Raw genomic sequence first — 19655 nt, 5'->3', positions numbered from 1 at the left:
ATCTAAATTTGACTATTTACAATGTAGGGCCCACATCAATGGATAATCTATATTTGATTTCGACTCTAGTGTCCACCAATCAAGTTAGTGATAGAAAAGGTTTCCCACTTTCCTTGTTTTTCGGCCATGTTACCATGAAAATTTATACATAAAATATTCCTAAGCCCAATTGTGTGAGAGCGGCTGAGGAGAGGGAGGGAGAGAATTAAGTAGGAGGGAGAGGAGATGACATTAAAAAACACTAAAAACTAGTGAAAAAAAGAGACCTATTTAAAACTTGTTTTTGTTTTCTTGGATTTTAGGAGCTTTTCAAGCTCACCCCCCACCCTTTCAAAGTGTCAGCAAGTGAAGATGATCTCGAATACAATATACCTTCTGAAAAGGAATAAAAAAACAAACAAAATGGGGCGTTGCGAGAATCGAACTCGCGACCTCTTGCACCCAAAGCAAGAATCATACCACTAGACCAAACGCCCATATTTAGAGACTATTGAAATGAAAATAAATTGACCAAAAATAATTATAGGCAGATAATTCCTTTTGATGTTGGCATGACTCACTATGTTTTCTAAACTTCCTTGAGATAGCTTATGGTGATACTAGCACCTCATTGTTTTGATATTAATTTTAGCTACTCTAATTCAAACGTCTCTGATTGCCAATTTGTAGAATAGCTAGTAGCCGCGTAGGGAAATGCCACAACAAATAGCAAAGGGTAAGTGACAATGGAGTGATATTTTCAAAAAAGGGAGTGCAAATATCATCTCCCTTGGCAAAAATCAGCAAAGATGATTACTTACAAGACCAGTTTCTAATCTTATCAACAAATTGTAATTCAAATCTCTTTATCTTTTTTTTTTTTACTCTTTGATTTCTATTTGCTTGGTTTTTCTATGAAAATGGCAAAAAAAAAAAATCTCTAGAACAAGAAGATTTATTGCTACCAAATCAATATTAATAAGTGACCCTAAAATTACCATGAAAGAATAATCTTGTTCTCTATTCTTTCCAAAAGTAAAACAGTCCCAATTTTCCTTTGTTCTCCCTAAATCAAGGTAAGTTAGTTGTGGGCAATCCCAAAGTCTAAATCCAAATCATTCCACAACGACTCGACTCCTTCAACGTCTTCTCTGTCAAGAATTCATCGGCACCCATTAGGAAGAAAATAGATCACTGAATTCCAGTGCAAAATATGAGGTTGAATTGAAATGTAAGCTGAACATTAAATTGAATAAATAAAAACTACCCGCCTTATATAAATGACAATACCTAAGGATCATGCTCTTCGATGCTTTCTTATATTACATATTCTTTTCCTCAATCAGGCATAGTCACAAATATCATCATTTTTTCAAAATATTGCAATGTTTTGATTAGGGGTGCAACTCGGGTCGGGTTGAGGCCAACCCTAACCCAACCCAACTTGAGCCTCGGGTTGAGAATGGTCAACCTTAACCCAACCCATCTACGCGAAATCGGGTTGGGTTGGTTCGGTTTCACCTTGGGCCAAACAGAAAAACACAATAGCCCAAAGAAAATCAAGATAAAATTAGAGGACGGAGGTCATGTTAAAGTATAAAAGATACATAATGCCTTTCTCCAACAGCTTAAGCTTTTGGAGAAGTTGGTAAGTTAACATGGTATCAGAGCCAAAGGTCTCAAGGTCAAACCTCCCGGATAGCAAAAATTCACATGCGATGGTCGGCCCAAAGTGAGACCACATGTGCCACGTGTTTGCCAAGTGGGCCACATGTGTGGGGGAGTGTTATAAAAGATACATAACTCCTCTCTCCAACAGCTTAAGCTTTTGGAGAAGTTGGTAAGTTAAAAGGGTTCGGGTTGCCAAGGCCTCAACCCTAACCCAACACAAAATTAACCCAACCCAGCCCGAGGAAATGCTAACCCAACCTGAGCCAAAATCGGGTTGAACCCGTCGGGTTCGAGTTGAGCCCGACCCAAGTTGCACCCCTAATTTTGATTGCAATATTTTTTTCAATATTGCAATATTTTTCAAAATATCTTCATTTTATTGCAATATTTTGATAAAATGACAAAATCCCCAAACATTCGTAAGATTTTAAATAAAATATTGCAATATTTTCATTTTTATCATTTAGTAGGAAAAATACTGAACTCAACTAAGCCTTTGTCCCAAACTAGTTGGGGACGGCTAATGAATCCGGCTCAAGTTGACTAAGTCTAATCCTGACACTAGTGGTTCGTCTACATGGACCATTTTCTTCCATTCTATCCTATCCAAGGTCATGTTCTCTATTATGTTCCTAGCCCTCAAGTCTTTCCTCACTGTTTCTACCCAAGTTGTTTTTGTTCTGCCCTTCTTCTTTTTACTCCATCAACTTGGCACAAGTCACTTCTTCTCACTGGAGCATCCAAAGGCCTACGTTGGATATGCTCAAACCATCTTAAGCGGTGTTCTCTCATCTTCTCCTCAATTTATGGAGCTAATTTTACTATATTTTTTATTTGATATTTTCCCCAAATTATATATTTAAATATTCTATTTTTTCCAGATTTCTTTCCGATATAAACCCAAAAGTATCAAAAAGATTTAAAATCTCCCAAGGTATACACTTTTTAGAGAAATTCCCGAGTCAAATATTTATGACCATGCACTGAGGCACCTCTCATGCAAACAACTTCATTTGTTCCCTCAAATCTGCCAAAATGGAATACATCTCCTTCCAACATTGGTGAGAACTGTCCCCCGCGAAAAATTCATGAACAGTACCATTCACATCGATCCAACTACACCCGGGTTTCTTCTGAATCCTTCTATCCTTCATCAATCTCCTCACACCAGCAGCCTCCTCCCACCTTCCTTCAGCCGCGTGCAAATTAGATTTCAGTACTAACAACCCACTATTCAATGGGTCTAGTTCCGACATTTTCCTCACCAATTCCTCTCCAAGTTCCAGATTTCCATGTATTCTACAAGCAAAAGCCAATGTCCCCAACACAAAAGAATCCCCTTCAATCGATTTAACAATCACCATTGCGTCATCAAACCGTCCAGCCCTCCATAGAAGATCAACTATGAATCCATAATGCTCAATCTTGGGTTCAATATTATAATCCTCTCTCATTGATTAAAATATCTTACACCCCTCATTGACTAAACCAGAATGGCTACAAGCACTCAAGATCGCAATCATAGTAATATCATCGATTCCGATTCCCATGCTTTTGGCCTCTCTAAACACTTCGAGCGCTTCCTCGCCCATTCCATGAACCATGGAACCCATAATCACGGCATTATAACATGATATATTTTTTGAATTCATCCCATCAAACACTCTTGAGCATCTTTCATGCTTCCACATTTTGAATACATATTTATAAGAGCAGTTCCCACAAAGGAATCCATCTCAATTCTGTTCTTCTCCACATAATCATGAACCCATCTACCTAAATCCAATGTACCCAAATCAGCAATGGCAGAAAGGATCGTAACTATCGTCATTTTATCCGGTTTTACATTACCAGCTTGCATTCTACTAAAGAAAACGAAAGCCTCTCTAGAATTTCCACTCTGCACAAACCCTCCTATCATGGTGGTCCAAGAAGAAACATTTCTCATGGGCATTTCTTCAAACAATTCGTTAGCAAGTTCCATCAATCCACATCGAACATAGCTCATAACAATTGCGTTCCAACTCACAATATCTCTTTCAGTCATTCTATCGAACAAACGGCGAGCATCAACAATCTCATGACAAGACCCGTAAAAATCCAACAGCGACGTTTGGACATAGACATTTAAGCTCAAACCCAATTTCAAAACCTGACCATGAATAGCCTTTCCTTCTTTGATCACGAGAAGCTTCGAACACGCGTTGATCACATATGGGAAGGTGAAATTGTCAGGTTGAGACCCGAAATTTAGCATTCTAGAGTAAAAGATGAGCGCGTCTAAGTAGCGATCGAGTTGTACCAAGCCTATAATCATATTGTGCCATAGAAATTGATTTGGGTCGAGGACTTGATTGAAAGATCGAAGAGCGTATGATGGGTTTTGAGAGGAGAAGTAGGAGGAGATGAGCTTGGCTATGACAAAGTTGTTTTGGTGGATTGAATTACGAATGATGTGGGTGTGGATTTGGGTGATCTGTTTGATGGTTGTGCAAGCTTGGAGTAAGGAGAAGGCATGATTCTCTAGCTTTCTTGTGCTAGTAAAGGAAAGATAGTTTTGGTTGTTGTTGGGATTGATGGTTTTGTATTGAATTGGAGGAGGTTGGGGGTGACTAAAGGATAAGCAAGGCATTTTAGAACTTGGGATTTGGGTATTGGAAGGTGGATGTCTCAACATTCAAACATCCTATTTGCCACCAAAAGTATTTCATTGTTCAAAGTTCAAACATTTGTACCTGTGATTGGGTGTAACAAATGGTTTCTTATTACGAGAAGCTCAATAAGAAATACCAAAAGCTAGTTTACTTACCAAGAATGACATTTGCATCTATGAAGCAGCCATGGAGCTTGTGGAGCTTGTGAAATAACCAATTACTCCAAAAGCTTATGGAGCTGTTAGAGTTGGTGTTATTTTTTTTTTTTTTTTTTAAAGTTATTTATTTATTTATTTAATTATTAATTATTTATTTATTTATTCATTTATACTTCAACAATTCCTCTCACGTGTCACTCCTCTTTTGGGTTGGCCTTACACGTGGATTTTTAATATCAAGGAGTTGTTCAGTTTTAAGCCCAAGACTTGCCATGAGGCAATAGCTCTAATACCATGTGAAACAACCAATTACTCCAAGGACGGAGCCAAGTGGTGGAAGTCAAAAAAATTTCCATAAGCTCCAACTGGGAGTTTTTCATAAAGTTTAGTCAGCGCTTTTTTCTTGTAGTCTCTCTCTCCTCTGGCAAGTTGTCTCTCCCTGACATATTTACTTTATATTTTAATTTAAGGGCAATGATTCACCCCCTTTTAACCTGATTTGATCCCACGTTATAAGGGGGCGGGGCGAATGCGTGTTGCGGAGGGGGTGAAAATATCATCTCCCTAATTTAAAGATAGATGTTTTCATTCTTTTATAAGATTTCACTGTCTTCATTTTGGTTCTTGTGTCACGGACCTTTGGTTTGGGATTGAGATCGATGCGGCACTTGTGTTGCCTCACGACAAGCAAGTGAGCCTAGCAAAGTTATGAGAATCAAACCTACAAAACAAACACAAATGGAGTGCTAAGTTTCCAAACACACACAAAGCAATAGGGTACGCGAGTAGGCAAATGTTAAGCTTATTGATGATTCTAGAACAAGTTACAATAGGATTATGCCAAGAAGGTCTACAACTCCTAAGGGTCCCCGATCACCCGTTGACTAGAATGGAATCCCTGCTAGGATATGCACTAGCAATGCACCATTCGTTGGCCAACCAAGATCTCAGGGTAAAGAGCTTTAGCAACCAACCCACTTAGCGACGAGTGGCAACCAAAGGTGCTATAAATGACAACTTCCCAAGACGCAACAAGATGAGGTACGTTTGGATTTTAATACCAACTACGTCCTCACTACAACATGTACATAGGCATGACTCTTACATATTACATTGATATAGCAAGTCACGGGCCATAGGCGATGCGAACAGCGCTGGACGAAATGGCCACTTGACACTCCCCCACCCAATTATGTCGACGCCCTCGTCGACATTGCGTCCGTGTAGGTACGTATTTCATCTTCAGTGAGATGGAGCTTTTCCCTTGGTTCCCAGCTGGCTTCTGAGTCTGGTAGGCCTTTCCACTTGACGAGGTATTCTAGTTTCGGTCTTTGAGAAGTTCCTTGCGGCATGGTGTGTTCAGCCATGATACCCTCAACTTCAGGTGTGAAGGAAGTTGCGTGCTGTTCCTCTCGAACTGATGTTTTTCTGGTGTTGTCTTCATTATCGGCTCGATAGGGCTTCAAACAGCTGGCATGAAAGACATGATGGATTCTGAGCCATGAAGGGAGTTGAACCCGGAAGGAGACTTTACCAACACGCTCAAGGATGGGAAGGGGCCCTTCATACTTTCGAACCAAGCCTTTATGCACTTTGTAGGTGAACTTGAACTGGCTCGAGTTTAATTTGACTAACACCAAGTCACCAACTTCGAAGTCATCTGGTCTTCTATCCTGATCCGCCCACTTCTTCATCCTCCTTGAAGCTTTCTCCAAATACGCTCTGACGATGTCTACATTTGTGTGCCACTCTTTTGTCATATGATGAGCAGGGGGGCTATTGCCGATATAACTAGCAGCGATGGAATGGGGGGTGGAAGGTTGCCGGCCAGTCACTAGCTCGAAGGGACTTTGATTAGATGCAGAGCACTTTTGTAAGTTGTAGCAAAACTGCGCTACATCGAGCAGGTGAACCCAATTTCTTTGGTTGGCGCTAACAAAGTGCCTCAAGTACTCTTCAAGTAGGGCATTGACCCTTTCTGTCTGTCCGTCGGCTTGGGGGTGTAGGCTAGAAGAGAAGTTTAACTTTGTGCCCAACAGCTTAAACACTTTGGTCCAGAAGCGGCCTGTGAATCTTGGGTCCTTGTCACTGACAATATTTTGGGGAACGCCCCAATACTTCACAACATGGCGGAAGAATAGTCTAGCTGCCTCCTCTGCACTGCAATATAATGGCGCTGGTATGAAGGTTGCATACTTTTAAAACCTGTCCACGACCACTATGATAGAGCCAAAACTCCCCAACTTTGAGTAAGCCCACAATAAAGTCAAGGGAGATACTCTCCCAAGGTCCCTTCGGCACTGGCAACGGGTCTAAGACTCCCAAGGGCTTGTCCCTTTCCACCTTATCTTGCTGGCAAGTGAGGCACGTTCGAACATACTCTTCCACATCATCGCTCATTCGGGGCCAGTAGTAACTACGTTCTACCAAGGCGAGAGTGCAATGAATCCCAGGGTGCCCTGCCCACAAAGTATCTTGGCACTCTCTCAAAGTTCCTTCCTTAGGTCACCTGATCGCGGGATGTATATTCAACTCCGCTTGGTCAGTAGGAGACCGTTTTGGGTCCAAAAACGTCGTGATTCCCCCCCCCCCCCTTCACAAGCTGCATGATAGTTTGGGCGAAGGGATCTTTCTCAAACCCTTCACGAATACGGTCTTGTAGGCTGCTCTTTATTTGACACATGGAGGCATGTTCATCCAATTTCAAGGTGGCCAACTCAGCCTTTTGATTGAGTGCGTCAGCTACTTGGCTCGACCGGCCCGGCTTGTATTCTAGGACCATGTCAAATTCTGCAAGGAAATCTTGCCATCGAGCTTGTTTTGGGGACAACTTCCTCTGGGTTTGGAAATAGCTTGTGGCTACATTATCGGTCTTGACAACAAACTTGGAGTCAAGAAGGTAATGTCTCCAAACTCGCAAGCAGTGTACTATTGCGATCATCTCCTTTTCTTGCACGGTGTACTTTCGTTCAGTGTCATTGAGTTTGCGACTCTCATAAGCAATCAGGTGCCCTTCTTGCATGAGCACACCGCCAATAGCATAGTCTGAGGCATCAGTCTGGCAGCGAATGATTCAGCAGCTGTAGCACTGGCTCTGCCATAACAACATCCTTGAGATTCTGGAACGCAGTATTACATTTTTCGGACCATAACCACGGGCGATCTCTCTTCAACAAGTCCGTCAAAGGAGCCGCTCGATTTGAGTATCCTGATATGAACCCCCGATAGTAGTTAACAAGCCCGAGGAATGACCAGAGTTCTCCCACCTTGGTTGGAATTTGCCACTCTTGGATGGCACGGACCTTCTCATTGTCCATGCGAATTTCTCCTCTACCCACTTCGTGACCCAAGAACATAATATGTTCCTGAGCAAATGAGCACTTCTCTAGCTTCACATAGAGTCTGTTATTTCTGAGTACTCCAAGGACCTTCTTTAAATGATCGTTGTGTTCTTCGAGAGTGTTGCTATATACTACAATGTCATCGAGGTACACGACTACAAACTTGTCTAGAAACTCATGAAACAACCCATTAATCAAAGTACAAAAGGTTGCAGGGGCATTAGTAAGGCCAAATGGCATCACCAAGAATTCAAAGGCACCATATCTTGTTACACAGGTTGGCTTGGCCTCATCTCCTTCTACAATTCGCACCTGGTAATAGCCGGATCGCAAATCCAGCTTGGAGAAGTATCTAGCTCCTCCCAGTTGGTCAAACAAGTCAGCAATTAGGGGGATATGATACTTATTCTTCAGAGTCAGCTTGTTAAGGGCCATGTAGTCAATACACAATCGCAGACTCCCATCATGCTTCTTTTGGAATAGAACTGGGGCACCAAAGGGGGCCTTTGAAGGCCTAAGAAATCCTGCTTCTAGTAGCTCATTGAGTTGCCTCCTAAGCTCTGCTAGCTTTGGAGGGGCCATTCTGTAGGGGGGCATGGGCTGGGGGTATGCTGCCAGTCTTTAGCTCGATTTTATAGTCCACTGCCCTCCTTGGCGACAGCTTCTTGGGTAGCTTCTCAGTCATGACATCTTTAAATTCTTCTATAACATCTTTGATGCTCGGGGGAATGAGGATCTCCCCCACCAGTGCCTCTCCCATCTTTAAGGTTGCCATGAAGGTGGGTTCCCCTTTCTTTAAACCCTTCTTCAGCTGAAGGGACGTTAAGTGTTCGACGTCTTTCCTCTCTTGTCTAGTGGCAAGAATCATACAATGTGCTTTTTCTCCAAACATACATAAGGAGTTTAAGTAGGGCATTGGAACTGCTTTGGCCTGGTTCAAGAATTCTATCCCCAAGATGACATGAAAATCATCTAAGGGTGCTGCCATGAGATTGATTGTTCCAGACCATGCCCCAATCTTGATTGGTACACTCCTCCTTTTCCCAGTGACGGGGCGGGCCTCTGAGTTTACTGCCTTCATTTTCCAGTCATCTTTTTCGAGCTTCAACGCCAAACGTTTTGCCTCTTGTTCCGAGACAAAGTTGTGTGTAGCACCTGTATCGATCATAGCCCGAGTCATCTTTCCGTTGATGCACGCTTCAATGTACATCAAGCCCTTGGATGGGACTCCTTTAGAAAGAATTTTCTTGGCACCTTGTCCCTTGATAGCAGTGCACAGGCTTAGAGCTGTCATCTTTGGTTCCTCCTCATCTTCTTCCTCTTCGCTCTGAGCGTGGGGTGAGGAAGTTGAAGCTAGCAAAGCATTGGCAGTCCCCTTTTTTGGGCAAAACTGAGTATAATGTGGACCGGTGCATATGAAGCACGGCCCCTGTGACGCAGAACTTGGTGCCTCATTGTATTGTCTGGACCCTTCTCTGAGATAGGTCTCCTATCGCCCCCCTGGACACGCAAGTAGGTAAATGTTAAGCTTTATTGATGATTCTAGAACAAGTTACAATAGGATTATGCCAAAAAGGTCTACAACTCCTAAGGGTCCTCGATCACCTGTTGACTAGAATGGAATCCTTGCTAGGATATGCACTTGCAATGCACCACTCGATGGCCAACCAAGATCTCAGGGTAAAGAGCTTTAGCAACCAACCCACTTAGCAACGAGTGACGACCAAAGTTGTTATAAATGACAACTTCCCAAGACGCAACGAGACGAGGTACGTTTGGAGTTTAATACCAACTACGTCCTCACTACAACATGTACATAGGCATGACTCTTACATATTACATTGATAGACCAAGTCACGGGCCATAGGCCATGCGAACAACACTGGACGAACTCGCCACGTGATCAAAATATGAGCTGTAATTTATGTGCTCTGCCTTATGCATTGGTTAGGGGGAGATGGTGGGTCCACGTTGCAAAACATGAAGTGTAAAATGGCAGGCCACAACATGCTATAAGAACCATTCTCTACCCCCACTGGAACAAATTCCTGGATCCGCCCCTGTTTTTACTCCAAAAGCTAAAGCTGTTAGAGTTGATGTTATTTAATCATTTATATTTCAATTGTTAAAGCACCCAACTCACAATTGACTAATTTGTAAGTCCATTCCTCATCGATGTACATGGAATTTCATGTTCAACAGGTCCCAACTCCAAACTAGCGTTGCACATTATTTTTATCCGCTTGCTTCATAAAACGGAGTTGCTAGGTAATTTTGCGGAAAGCCATTCTTGCTTCACTTTTGGAGGAGAGAACCCCCACCATAGATGAATTAAATGAATAAGACAAAATCTGCTAAAAAGTGAGCCTGTGGCAACTTCTAACCTGCATTAAAGTGAGTTGGGAAACATCCGGCCTACCGCGGACGGTCTCACCTTGAATGGATGACAGTCGTTCCCGATCCATCAAACTGGTTCTACCAAAGAAAATCTAAACCGTTGATTTTTGTAGGCATGTGACCAAGAGTATATGATTATCTTCAAGATCAATGGTCTTGATTATGCATATATTACGGTTGATCCCAATCGTGACTGGTTTTTGTAGTTGAAACTCCAGATGAAAAACCTTACGAATGTAATTTCTAAAGATTCTCTGTGGACTTCCCGGTTCAGGGATAAGTATGTCAGAAATAAGGATTTTTGGACCATGTCAATGCCGGCAAAGCCATCTTGGGAGCCAGAAACCTCCTGAGAGCTAGAGGCTCTGTTTTGCCTCACATCTGCTACTCGGTTGGCGATGAGAGTTAGATTGATTTGTGGAATTCCCTCGGCACCCCGGCGGTATTATCTCCTCTATTTTTTTTAGCACGGCACCAATTCCTCACTGGCCTCTCTAAAGAAGTTCCTTGATAAAGGCATTTACAATGACTCTAATGTAAACTTTCCAATTTGGAAGCCTGTTGCGGATGTAACTTTCTCCCTCAAAAGTGCTTGGGAATCTATCAGACTTAAGAATCCAAATCCCCCCTGGTGTTCTATGGTGTGGTTTAATGGCATCACTCTGAGGGAAGCCATAGTTGTGTGGAAAGCCCTCCAAAACAGGCTACCCACTAGAGACAGACTCTCATTTGTTGTGCAGGACAGAAGCTGCTCCTTGTGCTCAAGACACTCTGAATCCTTGGACCATCTTTTGCTTTCTTGTGGGTACTCTGCCTGGATATGGAAGTCCATTTTGTGGAGAGTGGGATGGAGAAGAAGACCCCTAAGAACTCTTGTTGATGAGGAGAGTGGGATTAGAGACAAATTCAAAGGAAATGGCCAGCTCTCTACCGTTATCAAAATGGGGTTCCAAGCTGCTATCTATCAGATTTGTAACGAGAGAAACCAAAGAATTTTTGAAAACAAATCAACCCATAAAACTCAGGTTCTGAAGAAGATTCTGAGTGATATTTGCTTCAAGATGAACCAGCTCTCAATGTGCAGGGACGTTCCACATGCCAGAGCCATTAAAGCTGCCACTAACTTCGGGTATAAGATAGCAGATTGGGCTGAGCTGTCAAATACTGTTGGTGGGTTAAGCCTCGAAATGATGAAGTCAAAATCAATTTTGATGCTTCACTTGAAGCTGATTGTGCTGGTATTGGGGGCCTTCTCAGAGATGATAAAGGAATGATCTTGGCCATGTTCTTGGTAGAAATTGATATGGATGACATCTATGTTTTGGAGCTCCAAGCGATTCTTCATGGCATCAACATGGCAAAAGACAGAGGTACCATAGGATTTGGATTGAATCAAATTTCCTTTTCGCGGTTGACATCATCTCCTTGAAAACAAACACTCCATGGAAATGCTTGAATCTAGTCTCTGCTATCTTCAAATCTTTTCAACATTGCGAGGCTTGGAGAATATCACATTCCTGGAGGGAAGGAAATAGACCTGCTGATATGCTCTTCAAGGTAAATTTTCCCTTCAAGGGACCTGATATTCCGGTAGTGCTCTCCACTCCCTAGCTCCTTCATCTCATCGAAGAGAACCGAAATGAAGTTAAATATGCTCGTATATAAGTGTGCTTTCTTCTGGCCAAAGAAGGTCCTTGGGTTAATGTTTTATTTTCTCTTATGTATGTGGGAGCCTGTTCCCCTTTTGCTGGCTATCGAGCCCCCTTAATCTCTGTACATTTTCATTATTCCTAAGGATATCTGGTCGGGGTCTTGCCTAACCCTAGCTTACTCATCAAAAAATCAAAAAAAAAAACTTATCTATTATTTGAAAGGAAGTGATATTTTCGCATAGTTTTCTTCCCTGGGCCACACCGCTACTATATTTATCACTACTCTTTTAAGTTGGTGATCTGAGGAAGAAAAAGGGGCGAATATATCATATCCATTCTATAATCGGGATTTGCTAGGGACCATCGCAGAACAGCCACCTAGATAAATTAAAAGAATAAGACAATCTGCTGAAAAGTGAGCCTATGTGGCTGCTCTCTCATGCAAGAGCCGGCCGAGAAATGCCTTTCCGCAATGGTCCCTATCAAATCCCGAATCTCTAATATACACTAGTTTTCATTGTTGTCTTTCCAAAAATAAAATTATTGGAAAACATTTTCCTTTTGGGCGATGATTTTTTCGCCCCCGTTGTAGGATAATGTGCCCCACTTTTAGGGAAATGATAAATGCGCCCCTTTTCATTACTTGGGCACCTAGCTACAGTGTATCTATGACTGCAAAGGTGCTAATGTACTTCACATTTGAAGGAATGAAGTGACCTGATTGCCAAGTAGAATGCAGCCGGGTGTCATAAGTGATGAAAAGGGGCGCATTTATCATTTCCCCACTTTTAACGTGATTTGATGTCAAAAAGTGTTAAAAGTTTGCCCACAATTCACGTTAATAGGGGGGTGCATTATCAGGAGAGGGTTGATCATCTCCCTTTCCGTTTCCCTTTTATTTATACCTCAAAATTTGTTTTGATAGGGTGGGCCTAACATTTTATACCCAACCATAGCATGGGTGGGGCCCACCATTTACACTGATCTATTGGCCCACCATCTCTACCCAAACCCATGCTTATGGTGGGTCCACTATTTTTCACCTAATGCTATGAGTGGATGGGGCATAACAATTTATATGGGTCCACCATTTTATACCTCATGTTTTGATGTGGTGGGCCCATCTCTACCAAAACCTATGCATAGGGTGGGGCCCACTATTTCACACCCATGCAGAGCATGGGCCCGGAATAGTAGTATAAAGAGGACTCCGTATGTTTCATCATAGCTAGCTCTCTCTCTCTCTCTCAACAATATGCTAAGAGCCAAAAAAATTTTAGGCAGATAATTCCTTTTGATGCAGGGATGACTCACTATGTTTTCTAAACTTCCTTGAGATAGCTTATGATGATACTAGCACCGCATTGTTTTGATATTAATTTTAGCTACTCTAATTCAAACGTCTCTGATTGCCAATTTGTAGAATAGCTAGTAGACTCGTAGGGAAATGCCACAACAAATAGCAAAGGGTAAGTGACAATGGAGTGATATTTTCAAAAAAGGGAGTGCAAATATCATCTCCCTTGACAAAAATCAGCAAAGATGATTACTTACAAGACCAGTTTCTTATCTTATCAACAAATTGTAATTCAAATCTCTTTATCTTTTATTTTTTTTACTCTTTGATTTCTATTAGCTTGGTTTTTCTATGAAAATGGCAAAAAAAAAAATCTCTAGAACAAGAAGATTTATTGCTACCAAATCAATATTAATAAGTCTGACCCTAAAATTACCATGACAGAATAATCTTGTTCTCTATTCTTTCAAAAAGTAAAACAGTCCCAATTTTCCTTTGTTCTCCCTAAATCAAGGTAAGGTAGTTGTGGGTAATCCCAAAGTCTAAATCCAAATCATTCCACAACGCCTCGACTCCTTCAACGTCTTCTCTGTCAAGAAGTCATCGGCACTCATTAGGAAGAAAATAGATCACTGAATTCCAGTGCAAAATATGAGGTTGAATTGAAATGTAAGCTGATCATTAAATTGAATAAATAAAAAGTACCCATGTTATATAAATGACAATAGCTAAGGACCATGCTCTTCGATGCTTTCTTATATTACATATTCTTTTCCTCAATCAGGCATAGTCACAAATATCTTCATTTTTTCAAAATATTGCAATGTTTCGATTAGGGGTGCAACTCGGGTCGGGTTGAGGCCAACCCTAACCCAACCCAACTTGAGCCTCGGGTTGAGAATGGTCAACCCTAACCCAACCCATCTACGCGAAATCAGGTCGGGTTGGTTCGGTTTCACCTTGGGCCAAACAGAAAAATACAATAACCCAAAGAAAATCAAGATAAAATTAGAGGACGGAGGTCATGTTGAAGTATAAAAGATACATAATGCCTTTCTCCAACAGCTTAAGCTTTTGGAGAAGTTGGTAAGTTAACATGGTATCAGAGCCAAAGGTCTCAAGTTCAAACCACCCGGATAGCATAAATTCACATGCGATGGTCGGCCCAAAGTGGGACCACATGTGCCACGTGTTTGCCAAGTGGGCCACATGTGTGGGGTAGTGTTATAAAAGATACATAACGCCCAGCTTAAGCTTTTGGAGAAGTTGGTAAGTTAAAAGGGTTCGGGTTACCAAGGCCTCAACCCTAACCCAACACAAAATTAAATCGGGTTGGCTTTTCCCAACCCTAACCCAACCCAGCCCGAGGAAATGCCAACCCAACCTGAGCCAAAATCGGGTTGAACCCGTTGGGGTCGAGTTGAGCCCGACCCAAGTTGCACCCCTAATTTTGATTGCAATATTTTTTTCAATATTGCAATATTTTTCAAAATATCTTCATTTTATTGCAATATTTTGATAAAATGACAAAATCCCCAAACATTCGTAAGATTTTAAATAAAATATTGCAATATTTTCATTTTTATCATTTAGTAGGAAAAATACTCAACTCAACTAAGCCTTTGTCCCAAACTAGTTGGGGCCGGCTAATGAATCCTTTAGAAAATTTTCATGGAGAAGGTGAAATGATCTATCTAGCTCAAGTTGACTAAGTCTAATCCTGACACTAATGGTTCGTTTACATGGATCATTTTCTTCCATTCTATCCTATCCAAGGTCATGTTCTCTGTTATGTTCCTAGCCCTCAAGTCTTTCCTCACTGTTTCTACCCAAGTTATTTTTGTTCTGCCTTCTTCTTTTTACTCCATCAACTTGGCACGAGTCACTTCTTCTCACTGGAGCATCCAAAGGCCTACGTTGGATATGCTCAAACCATCTTAAACGGTGCTCTCTCATCTTCTCCTCAATATATGGAGCTAATTTTACTATATTTTTTATTTGATACCCCAAATTATATATTTAAATATTCTATTTTTTCCAGATTTCTTTCCGATATAAACCCAAAAGTATCAAAAAGATTTAAAATATCCAGAGGTATACACTTTTTAGAGAAATTCCCGAGGCAAATATTTATGACCATGCACGGAGGCACCTCTCATGCAAACAACTTCATTTGTTCCCTCAAATCTGCCAAAATGGAATACATCTCCTTCCAACATGGGTGAGAACTGTCCCCCGCGAAAAATTCATGAACAGTACCATTCACATCGATCCAACTACACCCGGGTTTCTTCTGAATCCTTCTATCCTTCATCAATCTCCTCACACCAGCAGCCTCCTCCCACCTTCCTTCAGCCGCGTGCAAATTAGAGTTCAGTACTAACAACCCACTATTCAATGGGTCTAGTTTCAACATTTTCCTCACCAATTCCTCTCCAAGTTCCACATTTCCATGTATTCTACAAGCAAAAGCCAATGTTCCCAACACAAAAGAATCCCCTTCAATCGATTTAACAATCACCATTGCGTCATCAAACCGTCCAGCCCTCCCTAGAAGATCAACTATGCATCCATAATGCTCAATCTTTGGTTCAATATTATAATCCTCTCTCATTGATTCAAATATCTTACACCCCTCATTGACTAAACCAGAATGGCTACAAGCACTCAAGATCGCAATCATAGTAATATCATCGATTCCGATTCCCATTCGTTTGGCCTCTCTAAACGCTTCGAGCGCTTCCTCGCCCATTCCATGAACCATGAAACCCATAATCACTGCATTATAACATGATACATTTTTTGAATTCATCCCATCAAACACTACTTGAGCATCTTTCATGCTTCCACATTTTGAATACATATTTATAAGAGCAGTTCCCACAAAGGAATCGATCTCAATTCTGTTCTTCTCCACATAATCATGAACCCATCTACCTATATCCAATGTACCCAAATCAGCAATGGCAGAAAGGATCGTAACTATCGTCATTTTATCCGGTTTTACATTACCAGCTTGCATTCTACAAAAGAAAACGTAAGCCTCTCTAGAATTTCCACTCTGCACAAACCCTCCTATCATGGTGGTCCAAGAAGAAACATTTCTCATGGGCATTTCTTCAAACAATTCGTTAGCAAGTTCCATCAATCCACATCGAACATAGCTCATAACAATTGCGTTCCAACTCACAATATCTCTTTCAGTCATTCTATCGAACAAACGGCGAGCATCAACAATCTCATGACAAGACCCGTAAAAATCCAACAGCGACGTTTGGACATAGACATTTAAGCTCAAACCCAATTTCAAAACCTGACCATGAATAGCCTTTCCTTCTTTGATCGCGAGAAGCTTCGAACACGCCTTGATCACATATGGGAAGGTGAAATTGTCAGGTTGAGACCCGAAATTTAGCATTCTAGAGTAAAAGATGAGCGCGTCTAAGTAGCGATCGAGTTGTACCAAGCCTATAATCATATTGTTCCATAGAAATTGATTTGGGTCGAGGACTTGATTGAAAGATCGAAGAGCGTATGATGGGTTTTGAGAGGAGAAGTAGGAGGAGATGAGCTTGGCTATGACAAAGTTGTTTTGGTGGATTGAATTACGAATGATGTGGGTGTGGATTTGGGTGATCTGTTTGATGGTTGTGCAAGCTTGGAGTAAGGAGTATGCATGATTCTCTAGCTGTCTTGTGCTAGTAAAGGAAAGATAGTTTTGGTTGTTGTTGGGATTGATGGTTTTGTGTTGAATTGGAGGAGGTTGGGGGTGACTAAAGGATAAGCAAGGCATTTTAGAACTTGGGATTTGGGTATTGGAAGGTGGATGTCTCAACATTCAAACATGCTATTTGCCACCAAAAGTATTTCATTGTTCAAAGTTCAAACATTTGTACCTGTGATTGGGTGTAACAAACGGTTTCTTATTATGAGAAGCTCAATAAGAAATACCAAAAGCTAGTTTACTTACCAAGAATGACATTTGCATCTATGAAGCAGCCATGGAGCTTGTGAAATAACCAATTACTCCAAAAGCTTCTTGAGCTGTTAGAGTTGGTGTTATTTATTCATTTATTTTTTTTAAAAGTTAATTATTTATTTATTTATTTATTTATTATTTATTTATTCATTTATACTTCAACAATTCCTCTCACGTGTCACCCCTCTATTGGGTTGGCCTTACACGTGGATTTTTAATATCAAGGAGTTGTTCAGTTTTAAGCCCAAGACTTGCCATGAGGCAATAGCTCTAATACCATGTGAAACAACCAATTACTCCAAGGACGAAGCCAAGTGGTGGAAATAAAAAAAAAATTCCATAAGCTTCAACCGGGAGTTTTCCATAAAGTTTAGTCAGCGGTTTTTTTTGTAGTCTCTCTCTCCTCTGGCACGTTGTCTCTCCCTGACATATTTACTTTATATTTTAATTTAGGGATAATTACATTTACACCCCCTCTAGTTTCTGACACATCCACTTCAACCCCTATAGTTTAAAAAGTGACAGACATCCCCTCTAGTTTCGTTTTGTTTAAGGTTTGCCCCCTCAGCTGAAGGTTCGTTCATAGATTGAAGGGTTAGGATGATCCGATGGAGCTGATGTTTTGGGCACACCCTATCTATGTCAGGACCCATCAAATGAACACTTTGGATCATCCAAATAATGTGGGCCCATACCCGAATCCAAAGCGTTTGGTAGTGTTTGGATTCGAGTATGGACCCACATTATTTGGATGATCCAAAGCGTTCATTTGATGGGTCCTGACATAGATAGGGTGTGCCCAAAAAATCAGCTCCATCGGATCATCCTAACCCTTCAATCTATGGACGAACCTTCAGCTGAGGGGGCAAACCTTAAACAAAACGAAACTAGAGGGGATGTCTTTGTCACTTTTTAAACTATAGGGGTTGAAGTGGATGTGTCAAAAACTAGAGGGGGTGTAAATGTAATTATCCCTTTAATTTAAGGGCAATGATTCACCCCCTTTTAACGTGATTTGATGTCAAAAAGCCTTAAAGTTGCCCACTGTTTACGTTATAAGGGGGCGGGGCGAATGCGTATTGCAGAGGGGGTGAAAATATCATCTCCCTAATTTAAAGATAGATGTTTTCATTCTTTTATAAGATTTCACTGTCTTCATTTTTTTTTTCTTTTCTTTTTGGTCCTTGTGTCACGGACCTTTGGTTTGGGATTGAGGTCCATGCGGCACTTGCGTTGCCTCACGACAAGCAAGTGAGCCTAGCAAAGTTATGAGAATCACCTACAAAACAAACACAAATGGAGCGCTAAGTTTCCAAACACACACAAAGCAATAGGGTACGCGAGTTGGCAAATGTTAAGCTTTATTGATGATTCTAGAACAAGTTACAATTGGATTATGCCAAGAAGGTCTACAACTCCTAAGGGTCCCCAATCACCCGTTGACTAGAATGGAATCCCTGCTAGGATATGCACTAGCAATGCACCACTCGATGGCCAACCAAGATCTCAGGGTAAAGAGCTTTAGCAACCAACCCACTTAGCGGCGAGTGGCAACCAATGGTGCTATAAATGACAACTTCCCAAGACGCAACGAGATGAGGTACGTTTGGATTTTAATACCAACTACGTCCTCACTACAACATATACATAGGCATGACTCTTACATATTACATTGATAGACCAAGTCACGGGCCATAGGTCATGCGAACAACGCTGGACGAAATGGCCACATGACACTCCCCCCACCCAATTATGTCGACGCCCTCGTCGACATTGCGTCCGTGTAGGTACGTATTTCATCTTCAGTGAGGTGGAGCTTTTCCCTTGGTTCCCAGCTGGTTTCTGAGTTTGGTAGGCCTTTCCACTTGACGAGGTGGACACCCCATTTTGACAAGGCCCTAAACCCGCATATTCGAATAAAATCCCGAGGTTGAATAAGGTCTCGAAGTGCGAAATAAACCCAAAAAAATCTGAAGAATACTGTTGTTGCCAAGCCCTTTGATCGATGTTCGTAACCCAAGAAACCCCCTTTAATTTGAAACCCTGATCCCCACTCTCATGTCCCCGGAATTGGTAAAACTATCAAAGTAACCTTCACCTCTGATATTGGCACCCCTTTATTTGAACCCTGAATTGTTGGTGTTGATATCTTGAGCTTAAGTTGAGCATAATATAAAGAAATGCGAAAAGAGAGTCGAATTAGCAGGGCATGGTTGTGCCAGTACTAGTTTTTCATAGGCAAATCAAAGAAGAAGGGAATTTATTCCACCCCCATTTCCTACCCGAGCTGACCTTATAAAAAAGCGGACAAGTCATGAATGCACTAGATGGGGATGTCCAGATAAGAGCGGGGTGGTAAATATGTTGCTTTTTCTATAAAATGGGCTGTCCAAGGAATGAATGGCGGGGTGTGAGTTCATCATTTCCCATCAAATAGCCAACAATTAGGATGTGGATAAAAGAGCCTCTCAAAAGGGGCATTCTTGGAAGCTTGTATTGCTTTCTTTAAAAGCAATGAACATGGGCT

The 19655-nt window shown here is 41.5% G+C and overlaps 1 protein-coding gene, 1 non-coding gene and 2 pseudogenes across 5 annotated transcripts; 1 reads left to right on the top strand and 3 right to left on the bottom strand.

Annotated features, from left to right (window-relative positions):
* Positions 1 to 404: 404 nt before the first annotated feature.
* On the bottom strand, positions 405 to 476 carry TRNAP-UGG (transfer RNA proline (anticodon UGG)). Its single transcript has one exon. It is a non-coding gene; the product is annotated as a tRNA-Pro (tRNA).
* Positions 477 to 3298: 2822 nt separating this feature from the next.
* LOC143891176 (pentatricopeptide repeat-containing protein At3g26630, chloroplastic pseudogene) lies at positions 3299 to 4282 on the bottom strand (annotated as a pseudogene).
* A 6556-nt stretch (positions 4283 to 10838) lies between these two features.
* On the top strand, positions 10839 to 11474 carry LOC143891175 (uncharacterized). Its single transcript, XM_077395811.1, has one exon. It carries the CDS (start codon positions 10839 to 10841, stop codon positions 11472 to 11474), a length of 636 nt encoding a protein of 211 aa, XP_077251926.1.
* A 2076-nt stretch (positions 11475 to 13550) lies between these two features.
* Positions 13551 to 19116, bottom strand: LOC143891401 (putative pentatricopeptide repeat-containing protein At5g59200, chloroplastic pseudogene; annotated as a pseudogene). Of its 3 annotated transcripts, none has more exons than XR_013255309.1 (2): positions 18326 to 19116; positions 13551 to 13738 (listed from the first exon to the last, which is right to left on the bottom strand). The product of XR_013255309.1 is annotated as a putative pentatricopeptide repeat-containing protein At5g59200, chloroplastic pseudogene, transcript variant X3 (transcript). The 3 variants fall into 3 exon arrangements; XR_013255307.1 differs by lacking the exon at positions 13551 to 13738 and adding an exon at positions 14951 to 17045 and having other exon boundaries at positions 18326 to 18425; XR_013255308.1 differs by lacking the exons at positions 13551 to 13738; positions 18326 to 19116 and adding exons at positions 14951 to 17045; positions 17120 to 17153.
* Between the last annotated feature and the right edge of the window lie 539 nt (positions 19117 to 19655).

The sequence above is a fragment of the Tasmannia lanceolata genome, unplaced genomic scaffold (assembly GCF_043159265.1).
Source record: "Tasmannia lanceolata isolate RefF3 unplaced genomic scaffold, GAP_Taslan_0.1 ptg000013l, whole genome shotgun sequence".
Taxonomy (NCBI): domain Eukaryota; kingdom Viridiplantae; phylum Streptophyta; class Magnoliopsida; order Canellales; family Winteraceae; genus Tasmannia; species Tasmannia lanceolata.
Note: the sequence above shows the minus strand (reverse complement) of the source record. Positions and strands in the feature narration are given on the sequence as shown.